Genomic DNA, 19,924 nt, shown 5'->3' with positions numbered 1-19,924 from the left:
TTTAACGTCAGAGAACACAGTGCAATACTCAATTCATCCATTCTATGTCCTCTTTAAAGGAACACTTCAACTTCTTCTGAAAACACATCAGATATATCATGCTGGATATTTCTGCTGATATGGACTGGTTAATGTGTTACAAAATGAAAGGAGGGTGTTGGATGGACCAAAACATAATGTCAGAGAGGTGTTCTATTGCATTTAAAGGAATATTTCGGTATTTTACACTGCCCGTTTTCTGTATTGCCTAGCATGCAAACAACTGTTTGACACCGACATTTCGACGATTGAGCCTGTTTCTGGAATTTGGCAGCTTTAGAATGTTCTCTGTCCTTAAAACACCCCTAAACGTTTGTTTTTAAAAATGTGCAGCTCACCGAGTGGTTACTGGTCTTCAACGATCTTCTATAGCAAGTTTAGCAGCGAAATACAGCTTCTGTCATCTTTTATCAGGGATTTGCAAAATCCCGGAAGTACTGTACTTTTCCAGATACTCACAACCGTGTGTGCCTAATATAACAACAGAATTTGAATTTCACTGCAAAACTTGCTATAGAAGATCGTTGAAGACCAGTAACCATTCAGTGAGTTGCACATTCGGTAAGTTACACATAAAACGAACGTTTAGGGGTGTTTTAAGGACAGAATAGCCATAGCAGAGAACATTCTAAAGCTGCCAAATTCAAACAGTCGTTTGCATGCTAGGCAATACAAAAAAACGGGCTTAAAGGGTAAAATAAGTGTGGGGGACAGTCAATGGCATCAATTCCTTCATCCTCCAGGAACTTCACGTACAATCTCGCCACATGTGGCCAAACTTTGTGCACCAGGAGAACCCCAAGGCCCACTGCACCAGTACTGCGTCAGAACATTTCATCCCGATACCTAAGAGCAGTGAGGGTGCCGTTGTCTTCCCCACAGAGGTCTGTGCATCCCTCCAAGGGTATGGCTCCCCAGACCATCACTGAGCCACCACCAAACTGGTCATGCTGAATGATGTTGCAGGCAGCATCGTGTTCTCCACGACATCTCCAGACCCTTTCATGTCTGTCATATGTGCTCAGGGTGAACCTGCTCTCATCTGTGAAAAGCAGTGCTAGTGGCAGACCTGCCAATTTTGTATATAGCAAATCTCAATTGAGCTCCATGGTGCTGGGCAGTGAGTACAGGTCCAGCTAGAGGCCATCAGGCCTTCAGGCCACCTCCATGAAGTCGGTTTCTGACAGTGTGGCCAGAGACATTTACAGACCTGCTGGAGGTCATTCTGTAGGGCTCTAGCATAGCTACTGTTCCTCCTCGCAGAGAGGAGCATACTGGTCCTTCTTCTGGGCTAAGGACCTTCGACCACCCTACCCTGCTCTCCTTGTCCTAAAGTTTCTGAAAGACTGAGCTGGTCAATATATGATTTTATAACAGGCCAAATAAAAAGAAAATGTTAAATAGAGCCTAGACATCTCTAATATTAAGATCAGATGATATAGGCTACACAGTAGTTAGATCAAGTTGGAATGGAATATGGTATAGCGTCAATGGAAATCAATGGATCTTAAAGGTGCACAATTTCCCATCCATAAAGGTGTCCTCATTCATGTTTAATTACCACCACCACCAATTCAAAGCATACCTATTGGCTTAGAAATAGTCATTTACATATATACGCCGCTCCATCTAGCCTCTGTTGTTTTATGTATGTTTCTTGTTTGTCTGATTATTATATACATAGCCTGCATATTCCTCTTCTTTTTTCTTTCTATTTATCATTACAGTGCAGTTACAGTCATGTTTGTTATATAACGTTGGGTAGTTAATTAAGTTATCATATTTAGTAAGAAGCTCATTGCAGCTTACAGCAAACAAATCAGCTGCTTGCGTTATGTTACATCTGACAAAACTGCGTTAGTGTGATCACCCTAATATAGAAACCGACACTGTGTGTATGTCTGACAGAGATTGACAAACTAAACTATTTACGCGATGTCTTAAGCTGTTTTCAGACTGGTTTTCAGTGCATTTTGCCATAATTGCTTGCCGAATTTCTGACTGTAAAGGACATTCAGACATGAAGCATATGCCGAATGTATACGGCCACCTGTTGTTCACATCTAATTTAGAATTTCCGTCCGCCTACAAAAAGCCGCCATCTTTCAGATCCGGTATCTGGCAATTTTTCCTATGGGGAAAATAACATGGGGATTTGAGACAGCACAACAAAAAAACCTACTGTAAAAAATAGGTGAACATTAGGCCCTACGAAAATACATGTGTGTCTGAAAACGGCTTTAGTGAAATTAAGTTGACTTTTGAGAGATATAATACTTGACAGGCAAAAACTATATGATCTGACACAAATGTAAGGCTTTTTTTGTACTAACAACAATCAACTTACACTCTTCACTTGAATACTGATGCATACATTGTCATTTTCTATGGCTTGTAGGTTCCAAATTGAGTAAATCAAACACCCAAAAATCAATAACTGCAGGTAAGACTACGTAAATTCAAGCTTTATTCAACTTTTTTTCTGTGGCTTATGTCAAAGGACAAGACCACTTTATTTCAGTTCACTATTTTATGACCACCGTCTTTGATATCATCACTGTCTCACTGTTGACAAAGTTGGATTAGTTGACAGTCTCAAAGTACTCCTTTGATCCTTGAGGTGTTGGTTTGATCTAGAAGGAAAGAGACAATCAACATGTTGTTAATAGCTCCCATCACAACACAAACTGAGAACCACCAAGGATAACTAAGGCTGGATTTACACGACAACGCTCCCGGGTGAAACCGACAAAATATTTTATCAGATGTGCCTTTCGTTTAGACGGCGACAGCGTTTTTGGGGCTTAAAAACGCAAAAAGATGAACCCACCCTCCAGAGTGGAAATCTTAAAGACGCTCCACCGTCGCGTTCCCGTCTAAAGGGTTGACAACGCAAAAATGTGCTCTGAGCTGCTCACGCTGGCTATCCTCGCATACGCGTTGACGTCATATACAGGTGGAGTACAGCCAAAAAATAACAAACATGTCGGATTATTTCCATCAGTCAGACATTCAAGTGGCCTTAGCTGCTTTGACAGCTATTCACGAGTCATTTCAGCAAATAAGCAGAGTAATTACTGATATATCAGAACAGAGAAGGCGAATTAATTACTTGTGATTCAACGTTGTTTGCAACAATAGCTCGACCTCCTCGTCTGTCCAGACAAAGTTGTCTATCTTGCCTCGCTTCTTCGCCATGTTTTGGTTTTTGACTGTGGGCTATTTTCTTTTAAGTCTTATGGCTATTTCGCGCTACTACGGAGAAAAGTAGAAGGAAGTTTCAACGCATGCACGCGCTCTTGGTGTTGTTGTATGGCAGTGCTCCACAGTATCACCTAGCCAGCATACTACATCAAATTTTACACACTTTTGCGTCACCGTGTGCATGCAGATTTCCACCCAAAGACGCTCGTCTAAACGCGAAATAAAAAGTGGGAACGCAACGCCACTTTTGCGGATTGTGTTCCAGATCGTTGTCGTGTAAAGCTAGCCTGAGTTGGATATGAAGACAACTGTTACAAAGATTAGGAAAACATGTCATTTACGCTACAATTAAAGTGTAACTCCGGTGAAAAAAGGTTCTTAACAGTCTTCTGTTATAAGGTTGGGTTTGCAAACTACATTGTTGATGCTTTGTTTTAAGTGTAGGGCCCTACTGTAGAGCAAGCTACTGACAAGGTTTGGTGCTGTTTTGAGCAATATTGCTGGTTATAAGCATTTGGCTATTTTGAAAGTGTTTGGCTCACCGCCCTTAGCTAATCCAATGTTTGCAATTTTGGGCTCTAGCTTATGCCAGTGCTATCTCTGTAGTGCTTGATCAACGGAAAATACTGTCTCCAAAGAGACAGAAAAGATTTTTTAAAAATGGGTTTTGATTTCAGGCTGCAAGACAAAAAAAGTGACTATTTCAAAGGGATTTGGATTTTTATTTGGATCCCCATTAGCTCGGTCAGATCAACTATTCTTCCTGGGGTCCTATAAATCATTTACTTACATCATAATTTACATGGAAAACATAAAACATACAACATTTGACGCACACAACCACAAAGAAAAAAAATATAGACAAAAACAAAAAACCAAGACAAAAATTCAACCAGACTATGACAAAAAGTAAAATAGACAGGACTTGCTCCTATAGGTTAAGTACCATTGTACACATTTTAAAGGGGAATGATGACTTTCTATAGTACTGTATAGCAACATTTAATAAAACGACGTGAATTCTTGCAACGCTCATAAAAACAGAGCATTTATAATACACTGTCTAGCATTGAGTATTGTATAGTCATTGTAGTTACAGTACCCTCCAGAATTATTGGCACCCTTGGTAAAAGTTGACTAAAAATAGGTATACAAAATAATCTTTAGGTGATTTATTGTACTCCCACAATGAAAACAATGAGGAAAAATATACCCTGCAAGACAAGCAAATTTATTCTGAGAAAAAGGAAAATCTCATAAAGAAATAAATATTTTTAACAAAAACAGCTTGCTCACAATTATTGGCACCCCTGAAACATATTATGTACAACATTTAACAGGAGCATTTTCCTATGTAAATGCAACGTTTTAAAGTAAATCAGAGTGTCTGTGAACTTTCAGAAGTAGTTCATGACGTTCTTTTTCACTATGGTATGAAAATAAAGTCACTCAGAGGCTAAATCCTCTAGTCATTTTTCAACATTGGAGAGACAAGAGAATACACTAAATTGAAATAAAAGGAAATTGTGTTGACATTTGTAAGTAAGAGAATGTCTATGGAAACTAGGTATTTTGTTGAAAATGCCTATATTTCCAGTTAAAATGATGACTGAAAGGTTCTAATCATCTGGAAATGTGGCAAACATGCTTGGACAAAGACCCATGGCTATTTTGCTCCCACGCACAGTATGGAGGATGGTATGATAGGCAAAAAAATCCATAAGAACCACTGTTGAGAGTTACAGACAAAGCTATCATCTTGGGGTCACCAAGTCCCCCCCAAAAATCTTCAAAAGTGACCTCACTGCTAATAGATTATTTAGACAGCATGTCAGGTTAAAGCCAGTAGAGTCATTTAATGAACAATGTAAATAGCAGGAGTTACTGAATGGTACCATGACATGTCTGGGAGTGTGGTCTATTGTCAGATGAAAATAAAATTATGCTCTTTTGCTAAAAACACTTAAGGTGTCTTTGGCGTACATAGAAGAATGACTATACTAAAACTAACCCCATGCCTAATCAGAATTATGGTGGAGGGGCTGTGCTATTGTGGGGCTGTTTTAATTCCCAAAGGCCTTGGGAACCTAATTAAGGTGCATGGCATCATGAACACCAAGAAAAACCTGAACATTTTCAAAGGAAATCAAACAATCTCTGCCAAGGCCCTAAAAGTTGGTCATGATTGGATCATTCATCAGGTCAATGAACCAAAACAAATGCACAGATCAAAACAAATATGGTTTACTGAACACAAAATCAAGCTTCAGACATTGCCATAGCAGTCCCCTGATCTAAACTCCATAGAAAAACAGTGGGATGAGTCAACGAGAAGAATGCACAAGTGTGGACCTAGCAATCTGGACGATCTGGGGAGGTTTTGTAAAGATGAATGGTCTTAAATCCCTTACTTTGTATTCTCAATCTTTATGGGGTGTCAGAGAAGAATATTACATGCTGTTTTATTGACAAAGGGAGGTTTAAGAAGGTATTACAAGTAGGGGTGCCAATAATTGTGAGTGACGTGTTTTTATTAAAAACATTTATTTCTTTATGAGATTTTCCTTTTTCTCAGAATAAATTTGCTTCCCTTGCAGGGTGTATTTTTCCTCATTGTTTTCATTGTGGGAGTACAATAAATCTCCTAAAGATTATTTTTTAGACCTATTTTTAGTCAACTTTTACCAAGGGTGCCAATAATTCTGGAGGGTACTGTATGTAGGTGGACCCTGTGACCCCAAAGTCTGCCATGACCGGGCCACAGGTCAAATAAGTTTGTTGTGTGTCCAATTGATGGACACACATACTGCATGTGCTGTATTTTCCTCTCTGATTAATATTCCCTGTGGTATTGGTCTACTTGTGCAAAATTGGCTATTTGACAATTTCCTCTTACATGGCTTACATCCATTTTGTGATGGACTCTAATTCTAATGGATTATTCTGTCATTGACAATGAATGGGAGGTATGAAACATGCCTCTACTGGTAAGCTGTGGAACTGCAGTTTGCTCAGATCAATAGTCTTGGAGTGCCACTTAGTGGTGGAGGACAGATTTGTAAAACAAAATGTGTTGTGTAAATAAAATGCATACAGCAGTATTGCAAATCAGATTGTAGTAAATAATAACTGTATTAATACAAAAATGTTGCATCCTGCAAGAAATATGATCTCTTGCTGTTGAGATATGGCAGACGGACATTTTTCAGATCAACAAAGTGATAAAGTTCCTCCAATATCTCAATAGGTGCATTGCGCACAATGAAGGGAGACCATCAACTAATTTTCCATATTGGCTAACATCTTGAATTGTTTAAAGGGATATTCCACCATTTTTGGAAATAAGCTAATTTTCCACCCCCCCTCGAGCAAAACAATTGATATTTACCTTTTTCCCGTTCATGGAACTACACTCTCATCTGGCGTAATAATCAAGGCAACTTGCAAACTACTGGCACTACTACTGCTTGTTGTCTATGGGGACTATTTTCAGATGCTGCGTGATATCACTGTGCCCATGGTACGTTTGCAAGTTGCCTTGATTATTACGCCAGATGAGAGTGTAGTTCCATGTCAAATCAGCCTAGAAAAACGCCAGGTTTCATTTTCAGTTGGTCTTATTGCACTTTCTAACTTGAGAAGAGACACGTTTTAAATGGTAAAATTACCGGAAATCTTAGTCACTTTTAAACATGATGCTAGCAGGCGAGATGCTACTGGTCTAATCCGTTTCCATGATCTATGCTAGGCGGAAGCTAAAAGTTGTATCGCCAGACTCACAGAATGGCTGGATGAACGGGGAAAAGGTAAATATCAATTGTTTTGCTTGAGGGGAGGTGGAAAATTAGCTTATTTCCAAAAATGGCAGAATATCCCTTTAAGTCCTCTGTGATTTACAGCGTCACATGCAGCTTTTAATATAAAGGAGAATTCCAGGTCACAGAGAACCCCCGGCCGAAAACAATCTCCCTATTTGTTCCTGTGTTCTCCACCTTTTTGAATGGGCAATTATGGGCTGTGTCAATTATTGATCATTATTGAGACCTAGAATACAATGCTGCATATGCTACAATTCATAGCCAGAATACATATGAGGTATTTATTTCAGTAAATGTAGGACTAACCGTGGGGGATTCTGGGGTCCAGCTGGCAGGGCAAACTTCACCATGTGTCTCCACAAACTGGAATGCTTTCACCAGACGAAGAGTTTCCTCTACACAGCGCCCCACAGGTAGGTCATTCACACTCATGTGTCTCACCACTCCATTTGGATCAATGATGAACAAACCTCTAACAAAACATATAATCATTATATGGGGCAGGTCATGGCAGTTTGGTCACTGATGTTCATTCTGAGATACAGTGATCTTAAAGACAATGGGTCACACCCTTACACTCTCTCATAGACACATATAAACATATACAGTACATAGCAACATATGTAGCTGTTAAATGCCTGACTGGGGATGTCCATCAGAAATATCAGAAATGAATAATAGTTTGACTGGACTTGACTGTATAAGGTGTATGGTTTGAGAATGTACTGTGAACTGTGGCATCCCTACTATTTAATAGGTCTTGTTCAGGAAAGGAATGGCATTGAACCTTGGTGTCCTACCTTAGTGCAATTCCTGGGCCATCTAGAAGGACTCCATAGTGTTGAGAAATCTGCTTGTTGAGATCTGACAGAAGGGGGATGTGGATGTTACCCAGACCTCCACTCTACAAAATAGAATAGTTTTACATCAGTGATGTTGCCTTTACAAACCAGTTCAGTTTCAGTCAACATTTGTGTGGGGTCATAGTGACCTTGACCATAAGCATCTAATAAGTCCATCCAGGAGTCCATTTGAACACCACACAATCAGTTTTTTGGTCACCTTTCCAGGTTGGAAGCAAAACACTGGAACTATAGTGACTGCCCTGCTTTGGGTTGCACTTTTTTGACCCTTTGTCACACACTTCAAGTGATCATTTGGATTTGTCAAGAATAAAAAACCCTTGAATGCATTTTACCCACTCTATTTTAAGGAGTCTTATCAAGACACATTTGGAAGGGACACTTCACCGATTAGCATTAAGCTTTGTATCTTTAGAAAACCAGTCATTTTTTTGAATGGTCATGCATCATTCCCTTAGTTTGCCTTGAGATGGGAGAAATAAGGATTTCAATGTTGTATTTCCTGCTTTCAATGATGTAAAAATCATCATTTTACATCATTGAAAGCAGCAGGAAGTCCTATTCATGGGCTTCATTGAAATCCATATTTCTCCCATCTCAAGGCAAACTGAGGGAATGATGCACGACCATTCAAAAACATGACTGGTTTTCGAAAGATACAAAGCATAATGCTAATCAGTAAAGTGTCCCTTTAATGCACTGGCAGACAAATTTGCTTGTTTTCAGGAAGAGATGTCTTGAAATAAGTCAAACCTTTCTTAAATTAAGTCTAATGATTTCACAAGAAAGCACTAAGTAAGTAATATAATAATAATAATAATAATAATCTTTATTTATAGAGCGCTTTTCTAAACATAGTTTCAAAGTGCTTTACATATAAAATAATAAACAGAACAAAAAATAACACAAAATGAAGTGACTAAAAACAATACAAATAATATCATATCAACATTGGCAAGAATAAAGAAAATGCTTTTCTTTTTTTTTTTTTTTTTCAATGAACAATAGAAAAAACTGCAATAATCAAAACACTACACAAGGCAAAACAAAACCAAAACCAAGACAAAAACAAAAACAAAAAGACGAAAACAAAAATTAAACTTAAATAAACTCCTTAAAAGCTTTACGGTACAGATGAGTTTTAAGGAGGGATTTAAAAGATGGAACAGTATCAGCTAACCTTATTTGCTCAGGCAGTGCATTCCAAAGCTTTGGGGCTAACACTGAAAAAGATCTGTCTGAGAATAAGTAGCCTGTAGACCAGACTCTCTTATTCTCAGAGAGTCTGGCCTAGCTCCATTGGCAAATGTTTATTTCCTGGTTTGTGGACCCTTGTCTGAAGTTTGAATTCATTGGAGTTCAATCACTAACGTTTGGTAATGACGCATGATAACCACGGGGGACACAACGATAACGGCTTGAAACTTAAATGTAATCGCTCTTGGGAACGCCCTCTGTTCGCTGATTGGGCGGTGATGCATTTGCTGGAGTAAACCAAGCTGTATGAGGAGAAATGCAAATGAGTGGAAGTACGTAGTCAGACGGGGGCCAGGCTACTAAGAAAGTCTCCTCGTCTTCGTTATCGCCTGGCTTACCACCACTCCTTCATCTTCATTAACATTCCTGGTAGAATTCTCAATCTTTTTGGCCTCTATGTGTCCATTTACATAGTCTCTGTCTGTTCTTGGTCTTGGATTTTGTGAAATAAATGTATAATTATCTCCCTTAACAATGGGATTCTCTTCTCTGATTGGCTGATGGGGTGGCCATTAACTTCGTATAACAGGTTACCTTTGAAGTAGTTTCAATGTGTTGCCCGTATCACTCTTGAATATTAATTTGCCAAACTCGTTGCAAAGTTTAAATGAACGGTCACATTGCATCCAAGCTGAAACAGACGTTCAGAACGTAGCAACATTGTAGCATATGACAAAGGTGGATTGTAGCTAGTTGTATGGGATGTAGGCTATAAAAATAGCGATCTTTCAAAGTTAAAGTTCATCAGAATCCTGGGATATGCCCGCTTGACAACGGGAGAGATAGAACTAACGACTGGCTTTTGGCCGTAGCAACCATCCATTTAGAACGAACGACTGGCCTTTGGCCATAGCAACCATCCATTTAGAACTAGTAACAGCAGTTTGTCCTGCAAGTAGAAAGTTGATATGTGGCGGAAAGTAGTTCTACAATAAAGACAGTTTAGCGATGCAATAGAAAATGAACACTACACAAGTGGCAACGGTGGAATAAAACTACATTGCAACTATACAGGTGATGAATACAAACGGGATAACGGCCTTTGAGGTTGACCTGTTCGATGGAAATAATGGCTAGGCTTCGCACGTCGCCGGAGTTCTAAACCTCCACCTAGCCATTATTTCCATCGAACAGGTGACCTCGTCGGCCGTTATCCCTTACATAAATGTGACTTATAGACTTGTGTTTATGTGTTTTTCCCCTTCATGACGCTTTTTTTGACTGATGCGACTTACTATGGAGCAATTTAAAGTCCGGAAAATATGGTAATTGTGATAACTTTGCACCCAAGATTGTATTTTATTGGTGCGCTAATTAGAGGTAAAGGTGAAGTACAAGTTCTGAAGTAACCTAATAACGCTAGGCCTTGTTGACTCGATGGAATGAATATACCATGCACCGAATTAACCTGCGCAGTAGATTTATTTTGTAGGACTGCTGCTTCTGGGGCTTACTCACTTTACGCACTGTAGTCGAGGCCACTTTCTGACATAATCAGGAGGAGGGATGCTGTCTTGACGCTTTAGAAATCGGTGCAGCCTTTATCCATTTAAAAAATCCATTCATTATGCAAACTCATTTACATGACATGCGGTGTGATTAATATTTGATGCTTCCTGTCGCAAGATGATTGGTCACTGATAGTATATGCAATAATGCAGCAATATGGATAAGGTCAGGTTCAACAATATTACATTAACAATATTGACAATATAAAACATTCTAAAATAAGACAATTTAGAGGTGCATAACACCTTTAGCCTTATGATCTCTAGAGGTGACAATGGGAATTTGAGGACCCCTGTAGTTCAGTTTACCCACCGAACTTATTCAACTTTGCCAAGGTAGTCAGTTTGAGGTTTTTTTAAAAGTCAGTTTTAAATTCTGTGACCCCTTTAAGTTTAATTTCACTGCTGGTGACACCCCTGGAAGTCATAAGTAAATGGGTAGATGACATGACGTGGCTTTTTCACCGTCACAGAAGATAAAACACAATTAATTTCACATTTTAAAATACTGTAAAAGGTTAACATTTTCTTGTTTTACATGAATTTGTTGTTTTAATACCGGAGTTATTTATCGTTTTTTCAGAACTTTGAGCCAAACCTTAAAATTGTCCTATGGTGTGATGGTAGACAACATAATTATATAAATATTAACTTTTATAAATAGAGGAAATAATGTTTAAAAATGTTAATGAACGCTCCTGGCATAATTGTGCAAGTGTCTATTTTACTAAGTGGCAATCACTTTTCCCATACATACATTTCTAAAATGGTAGGAACTCCGTAAAGTTCGTCACAGAAAAAAATGTCCTTTGGTGTTATGCAATAACCTGATGTTAAGTTGGCCAAAATCATGGACAACTACATTTAGTTGAAAGACCCCATTCAAGGTCATGTGACTGAAGACCCCAATGAAGCCATGGAGCAGTGAACATGGTGAGTATTTCTCTCAGAATTGCTCAAATATTCAACTATGTTTTCAGACCACTGAAGTTGTTAAATGTAAAAGTTGTTCAGATTAATACAACACACATGTCCACCAAATTTGCTTCATTTTCGTGTATGTATGTGTCAACCACAACAGACAACGTGCTAGGTGGCGCTATACTGTCCCTGAGCCACACCCTAGGCCAGAACTTTGGTTCTGAGTAGCCTTACCAATTCCACATGTAGCAGCCAAATTACAGAAGTTTTAGAGCATGCCAAGTTTGTGAAAAAAGGCCAAAGATGGAGCGTAAGAGGATTCCAGTATAATAATAATAATAATAATAATAATAATAATAATCTGAGCAAAAACAATAGGGCTTTGCACCTCGGTGCTCGGGCCCTAATGACACACAGTGATTTTCAAAGCAAACATAGGCTACTTGGAACGATATACAAAGCACTGCTACTGCACTACTCGATTGTTGAAAACACAGACTCTGAACATAATATATTATAATATCGATGACAACTCGGAATGATCACATTTACTAAATGTTTAACCATAAACAAGGTTGAGCACCTACAATAACAGTACCTTTCTTGGAGTATTGATCCAAGCTAGGTGAGTGAAATGGGAATCCACAGATACACCAACAACCTCACAGTTGATGTCATGGAACTCATTGGCCTTGTCACTGAAGGAGATTATCTCAGTTGGGCATACAAATGTGCTATAGAAAAGAAATCAAGAATAGTAAATAACAAGCACAAACACATTTTTGTTAAGTTAAAAAATCAGCAGCAAGGGGTCACCAAAACAAGCAAACAGGGAGACATTTTTTTTTTTTTAAAGAATATTTTTTTGGCCTTTTTGCTTTTATTAGTATAGGACAGTGAAGAGGTAGACAGGAAACAAGTTGAAGAGAGAGATGGGGTGGGATTGGGATATGACCGCAGGCTGGATTCGAACCTGGGTCCCCATGGGCACTTGGACCCGCAAATAGTACGGGCGCTGTAGCCTGCTGCGCCACAGCGGCCCCCGCAAACAGGTAGACAATTTCATAGACCTTTCCTAATCAGAGCAGTTAGCCCAGCACCCTGGTTACTGTTGCTAATGTCCCACACGCTTTATACTGTAGTTCATGGCAGTTCCAGAATAATAATGGAATAGCATTGTTTTACAGTGATTCTTTCATATCACTGAAAATGTACTTTGTTTCTTGCCACATAGAAGTAGCCTAGCTTGGCTATGAGTTTAAGGTCCAATTCACACCAAAGATACGCGACGAGACGAAACCATTGCAGAAGGAGTTGCAGCAGTGTGAATTAAATGTTGCACTTCATTGCCTGCTGTTGCAAGCCGTCACAAAGCATTCACCATGTCTTGTTGCAGTTGCAAGGTTTTAGAACGTTGCAGCTCATCTCTTTGCGAATCTTTGGTTTAAACCCCCCTTAACAGAGATAATAGCCTACATGTGCATCTCAGAAAATGTAAATAACATGGAAAAGTCTATTGCCCTTCCCAGGCTGAGAGATTACAGACTGAACAGTACAGTGCCACCACTTTTTCTGCAATTAATTCCATTTGAACCATATAACAGAAACTACAAACTTCAAAGTTTGCAACGTAGGTAGGCTATTCTAAAGCAGTGTTTCTTAACTGGTGGGTTGGGACTCAAATGGGTCGCGGAAAATAATGTTTCCATTAAAAATCATAACAGGGCCAACACCACTTACATTCGCTTCGCAGCCCTCTATCGGCTATAACTGCACTGTGTAAGTTTACCAGTGTGCATGCGACAGAGGAAAAGTGCTTTAGTGTTGCTTTAAATAGGCTACATAATGTACTCATTTATTTAATACTTATTCGTTACATCACAAATTGCAATTGCAATACGTAATCAACGACGCGCCGTGCGTTTTATAGGAAAATGATGCACGTTCGAACTTCAAAATGGTAATAAAACGCACGGCGCAGAGTTAATTATCCCGCTTATACCACTGCTACTATCACTTTCGTTTATATTGCCGCCGTCTTAGATACAACGTTGTTGTTTTTACCGTTACATTCACATTGGCGAATTAATATTCAAGTGTAATAAGCCCAAAAAAAAGGAACTTCTTCATAGCCGTGCGTATTATCGCAAAATAATGCACGTTCCAAATAGCGCATCACAATAGGAAATGACATACATATTCAGGCATTCTAGAGTAAATCCAGTGTTTGCTGATGACCTGGTGAAAATGCCTTTTTCTTTCAAATTCCTACTTTAGTCTTGTTTGTAGGCTTGCCTACATCTCTGTTTGTATCAGCACTCGTTCTAGGCTCTCCACAGCAGCAGCATACGTTAGCAGCTTTTCTTCCTTTACATTAACATTTATTCATTTAGCAGATGCTTTTTCCAAAGTGATATTACAAATGTTTTCACATTGTCCCTGGAGCAACTCAGGGTTAGTGGCTTGCTCAAGGGCACAACAGTGGAAGCTGGGAATTGAACATTGGCTACTGCATGCTAGCTCAGCTCCACAACCACTATGCTACCACTATCCCTTCCTCCTCTATTACATCTTTTCATTATCTTTCCTTGGCTCTCTGCTTTAGCTGCCACAGCAGCACTGGTTGAAACCACTGGCTGATAGCTGGATAGCTAATAATTATGTTAATCACTGGTCAGAGTGTTTAGTTTCCCAATGTGTTTTTGAAGTTTGCCATTTCATATGCAACCGATGTTTTCTCTTGTGTATGAATGTGTTTCATAATCCATTGGGACTGAAGGAGGACACAATCTGTGTTAATGATCTAAAAGTGATGTTCACATTTGCTTAATGCCATCCACTTCCACAAGCAGAATTGACAAGCTGTAAGGTGCCTACTAACCTCAACAGCAGGCATATTCTAATGTCAGCTTGCCACAACTTGATGGTGTGGAGATGCATTCGTGCCTACAGCATGGGCATCTTGCATAGCAAGGCAGAATCACGTCTGAATGACATATACAGGTTTTGAGCAACATATAATGCCATCCAAGGCAAATATCTTTTCCAGGGAAGACCTTGAAAAATTCAGCACATATTTAAATAGTATTTCTCCATAACAGAGAAAATCCCGGTGATAAAAATGACCTGTCTGCGGTCCAGGCCTGTCAAATTAGGTGCACCATGAAATGACAAACATGATAAAGAATACCCCATACTTTTGAGCAACTGAAATCCTATATCGGGCAGGAATGGAACAACATTTCATTCTCAGAACTATAACAACAGGTGTTCTCACTTCCTAAACACATCCAAGAGGAAAATCCACACAGTGGTAAATATACCTCTGTCCCAACTCTTTTAAAGAGACCCTATGCAACTTTTTCATAGTCATAAAATCACTTAGAAATCGTTGTTTTGCTTCACTAACCAGTTTTATCGAAAACAGTAATATTTCCTCCCGCCCCCAGTGTCCCTATCCGCTATTGCAACCTTGCAGTTTGTTCAGGAGGCGATCGCTCCTGTTTACATCTGGAAGGCTGAGACGCGTAAGGAACAAGAAGAACCACGCTTGCAATTTATATATTTACATATAGCCTACATATGTATAAATATACACGCTAAAGCTGTCGGGGAAGCTCTGCAGAGAAATATGCAAGCATAAAACGAGAAACGAAACCGAAACCGGGGATGAAATCGCCAATCCTGCATAGTTTCTCTTTAAAAATATGTTGCTTCAAAATTAATATTTTCCATGAAATGGTCATTTTCAACATTTCATATAAATCCTTTTTGCAGCTCAATGTGGGATTTCAAGATTTGTAGATTTTCTGATTTGGGGTTTTACATCAATGTAAACTACCCTAAATGCTCTAGATTGTAGCAGTGTATTGCAAGAAACAATTAGCATCCAACCATGATAGTTTACACACAAACACAAGGTTAACTTCATGGTAAGTTTATAACCATCTTGAGACTAACATCTCATCACAAGAGAACTGCCATAACATAACTTACTTTTCTTACTTTGTGAATTCCATTCAGGGAATCAAGGATAGGAATAGTAAAAGCAAATGCCAATAAATACCAAATATTCAAAGTAAATGGCTTAATTATAAATCAGTACAAAATAAGAATGTTCAAGTATGAAAATAAAACTGAATTATAAAATGTCGAGTGTTATGAAGTGTTTGAAAGTCAGTAATATGCAGTAACATGCTCTTGTTCTGATGGCACCGGTGGTTAGTGACTGTTAATCAATCTCACAACCTGTCTGCAATCTGGGGGCCAGGACCCCATTGCTAGAACTTCTGGAGGTTGTGTGGGGGGAAAAAAACATTCTAATATATGGTAAAAATACTTACAAATCTAGTGGGTAGAAGAAAAGCACAAGGTATTTTCCTTTATAGTCATCTAGGCTGATCTCTTTAAACTCGCCCTGGTGGACAGCAGTGCCTTTGAAATGAGGTGCACTTTGCGTAACAGCAGGCGTCCATCTAGTGCAGGCTTCATGGAATAGAACAGACAAAAATAAACAAAGAAAAAAGTTAGCTTTGTTTTACTTCCTGCAGGATATTTGCTTACACGCTAATAAACAATTAGGCAACTTGAGAGGGTCCCGAAGGAATATGGTGGGAATTATCTTTTAGAGGCTGAAATGTATTTTTAGAGCTCCTTTTAGCGTTCCCTCACAATAGTTTTGACTTTGTGAGGGAATCACTGTGTATACACCTGGATATGCAAGACTGTGGCATCACCCATTCACTAATGGTCCGTTCATGCACATGAAAAAACATGTTTCCTAATTTTTCCGTCACCATGGACGTCACCTCATGTGGGAACTGGTGGGAAGAGTTTGCTAAGTTGTGGGCTTGTCATCACTTTTGTCTTGGCGTTGTAGTTCATTGTAGTCCATGTAGACCTTCATGTCCAACTACTTTAAAGTGAACTTGGGAATTTGCTGTTTTTGTCACTTGAAAGCAGCCTATCCAGGGTCATCCCTATGTTCCCAGGATCCTACAGTATGTCCCCAAGGTCCTATTCTCTCAGGGTCCGATGTTCTCCATATTAACATGGTAGATAACGGCAACATGCTTCCTGGGCACTATGTTCTGCAGTTAGAGGGTCCTATATTCCCAGGGTCCTATCTTCTTTGTGTTCCTTTCACTACTGGTTTTAGAAGCTAATGTTGGAATCTTAATGTTACTTCTGGATCGGAGGCTCCGCAAATCTCATCCCATCATGTTCCTTTGGGGCCTTCGCATACGACAGACAAAACAAGCTGTATTGGTAGTAACGGCATTTAAGTATAACAGCGTCGGAGTCATCTAATTGATTACTCTACCCATTTTATTAACGCCATTACTGTCAAAAAATGTTGTGCATTATACTATCATTGAAGCAATTTTTCTCCATCTGACCAACTAGATCTCTGAGCCGAGAGAGGCAAAGACTTTTACTTTTACTGTTCTTCCTTGGTTAGTGGGCAGTGAATGAGACAAGCGCATAAATGCTGACAATTGATTGAGGTTGAGTAAAATTTCATCATAAGCCAATCAGAGGTAGAGTTGGGCAGGTGTTCGAAAGCAGGCATAGTTTGACACACAACGAGCAACAAAAGCGAGTCGCTCAACGAGAGACAGGCGATCCCAAATAATCCAAAAGTAGCCTCCTGTAAATGGAATAGCCATTACTTGAAGGAATGAATGCAATTGTGAAATGCACATTATGCCCTGGGTAAAAGTGCCTGTCCACATCAGTGTCAATAATTCAAACATCTTTGATTTTAAGCCCCCACCACACGTTTTTGTCTAAGACCGAACTGAACAAACTGTAAGCCAGGTATGTAGTAGTAGAGGATATGCTGCCATTATCTACAGTTGACTGAAACTCATTCACGGCACTAGTTGCCAAAATACCGGTCAGAGGAAGGGTAGCTCTACCATGTAGAAAAATGTTTTTTAACTATATAGACGCCCAATTTACTCAAATGAATGTGGCACTCAAACAAACGTTATTTGTATCAATCCACTATAAACATATCTAGCCTACATACATGCCATTTGATTGGAGGCTAGTCTCACTTTGTCCCACAGCAACATTAACATATTTAGGTTTGTGTACAATAATGCACAATGCATTGCACATGTATTTTAAGGTCTGTTAAAGAGGGCTGGAAATGGGGTCACATTTAAGCATTTAAAAAATTTACTTGAAAGTACCGCAACAGTCAAGTAACTAGTTACTTTAAAAAGCTGGTAACTGAGTAACTAGTTACTTTTAGGAAGTAGTAACTAGTAACTGTAACTGATTGCTTTTTTTTTAAAGTAACTTGCCCACATTTGGTCACATTTCACTGTTTAGGAAGTTAATAACTTACTTGTTGAAAAGTTGTTCATGAGAGTTTTGGAGACCCCGAGGACAGCTCCAGTCCTTGAAGATGCTGCTCGAATCTCATTGGCTGCTATACGCTTCACCTAGTTCAGAACAGGAAAATTAACCCTGATCATGCAGAAAATAATCGTGCGTTTATGCGGCTGAGAAGTGGGAAGGTTCCGAGCGTTCACTATGGAAAGTGACGTTAAAACATTCTTCTGGGAGCTCTCCCAAAGCCCCCACTTCCCAGTTCAGGTGCGATGTGTGTGCACCCCCTAAACAAGGCCTATCCCACTTCCCAGGTGCTTATTAACGCACCATAAGCCGGAGAACACAAGCCCAACTTCGCTGTCAAGGTGAGTGAGATAGTCCTAGCTAGGCCTAGTATGAACCCGACGAATGTCACACACAACTATAGCACAGCTTGACATTAACATTAACGTTATAAAAATATAACCTGTTTTCACTGACTGAAAATGAACTATTTGAATAAATTACCACACTGCCGAGTAGTCTTCCTGCGTAAAATGCCATGCTATCACACGTCCGATTGTGATTTCACACTTGTGTGCAAAGGCCAGACGGTTCCGCGTATTTACTGCTGCGCTCTCGGTTGTCCACGCGGATGGCTTATCTTTTACTGTCTATGGTAACAACCCGAAATTTGTGAAATGACGACACTTCCTACGAGTCGCCCGCAAAGACCCGCCTTGCGCCTGTCCCTGATTGGCTTCACAGATATAATAAAGCTTTTATGATTGGCTCCCTACAACACTTAACATCATGCTCGCACACATAATGCGTGCGGTGCTGGTAGATGGGGATAGGATGAGTCCACCAAATATTCACTTGTTAATTCGAATTTATTTTTAAGTCTTATAAACGCGCTCCAATAGCTTTTTTAATTCGCTGTTGCTGGCTAGCCCACGCACGCCACCATGCTTCTAAACAGTCCACGTTAGCCGGCTAGAGGCTAGCAGCTAGTCATTAAATCAGAGAGGGTTAAAGCGGCTCTTTGATTAAACTAATGCTAATTCCTATGGTTACGGTGATGGTGGATGGGTATACGCAGTCCAATATTGAGTACCGCCATATACCTTTACTGTCTATGCACATACCAGACAACTCGTCTAATGTTGTTGCATCATGAGGAGAATCCCAGCTTGCAGTCATTGGCAGTGCTATAGCCTGTCCTGTTAAATACGCCATTCACTTTACCCATTTAGCATGCGTAGCCTACTGTTCACACGGGCTTATCAAAACGTATTAACAGAGACGGTTTATAAAACTACTTATAAAGTATACGATATTTGGTATAGTTTCTCTATTGAGTGCGGAAGTTTCATTCGTTGTAATCGCCGAACGTACTTAGAAAGGCTGTTACAAGCTGATACTGTTGCAGGACCCTATGCCTCTCATTCAACTTTTTACTTCTCCAACTAGCCTGGCAAGCCAAAGGCTATCCTGCAACAGTATCAGCCTGTAACAGGCTCTTGAAATACGTTCGGCGATTACAACGAATGAAACTCGCTCCTCGGGCCTCGATCCTCACTGATCTAAATGTTGAACATCAGAAAACTTGTGCAATCTTGTTTTTACCAACTAAAGGCTGGCTTACATTGCACGATTTTGGCCTGTTTTAACAGTCGGCGACTAAATTTCCAAAATCGGGTGGAAATCTTGAGAGTTGTGCTAGAATCGCAGCGCGCTCCCGTCATCTAGCAGCTAAATCGTTTAGTGTAAGGTGCCAATCTTAGCGGTTTTAAGTCCGTCGGAGGCAGTCTTTCTCTAGTTTTGGCGTTACGACAATATCAAACATGTTTGATATTATCGGAAGTCTTTTCAGTCGTGGCTCATGCAAATAGTGACGTGAACATTAAAAACCAATAGTAACCTCTCGCGAACACGAAAACAGGAAGGGGCAAAATAGGCGACAGCTGTAGCCTATATGATTATTTGT

General features: G+C 39.6%; 1 protein-coding gene across 1 annotated transcript; it reads right to left on the bottom strand.

The window, feature by feature from the left end:
* Positions 1-2,489: 2,489 nt before the first annotated feature.
* Positions 2,490-18,621, bottom strand: prdx3 (peroxiredoxin 3). Its single transcript, XM_062520275.1, has 7 exons — positions 18,463-18,621; positions 17,969-18,065; positions 15,954-16,095; positions 12,209-12,344; positions 7,862-7,965; positions 7,368-7,533; positions 2,490-2,672 (listed from the first exon to the last, which is right to left on the bottom strand). The coding sequence occupies exons 1-7, from the start codon at positions 18,496-18,498 to the stop codon at positions 2,622-2,624; spliced, it is 732 nt and encodes a 243-aa protein (XP_062376259.1). The 5' UTR covers positions 18,499-18,621; the 3' UTR covers positions 2,490-2,621.
* Positions 18,622-19,924: the final 1,303 nt, after the last annotated feature.

The sequence above is a fragment of the Sardina pilchardus genome, chromosome 18 (assembly GCF_963854185.1).
Source record: "Sardina pilchardus chromosome 18, fSarPil1.1, whole genome shotgun sequence".
In the NCBI taxonomy this organism is placed as follows: Eukaryota; Metazoa; Chordata; class Actinopteri; order Clupeiformes; family Clupeidae; genus Sardina; species Sardina pilchardus.
Note: the sequence above shows the minus strand (reverse complement) of the source record. Positions and strands in the feature narration are given on the sequence as shown.

Coding starts and splice junctions, on each gene's coding strand:
- prdx3 (XM_062520275.1), bottom strand. CDS start 18,498: ATGGCATTTTACGCAGGAAGACTACTCGGCAGTGTG. Junction 18,066..18,462: donor GAAGACTACTCGGCAGTGTG/GTAATTTATTCA, acceptor GTTCTGAACTAG/GTGAAGCGTATAGCAGCCAA. Junction 16,096..17,968: donor CATGAACAACTTTTCAACAA/GTAAGTTATTAA, acceptor TATTCCATGAAG/CCTGCACTAGATGGACGCCT.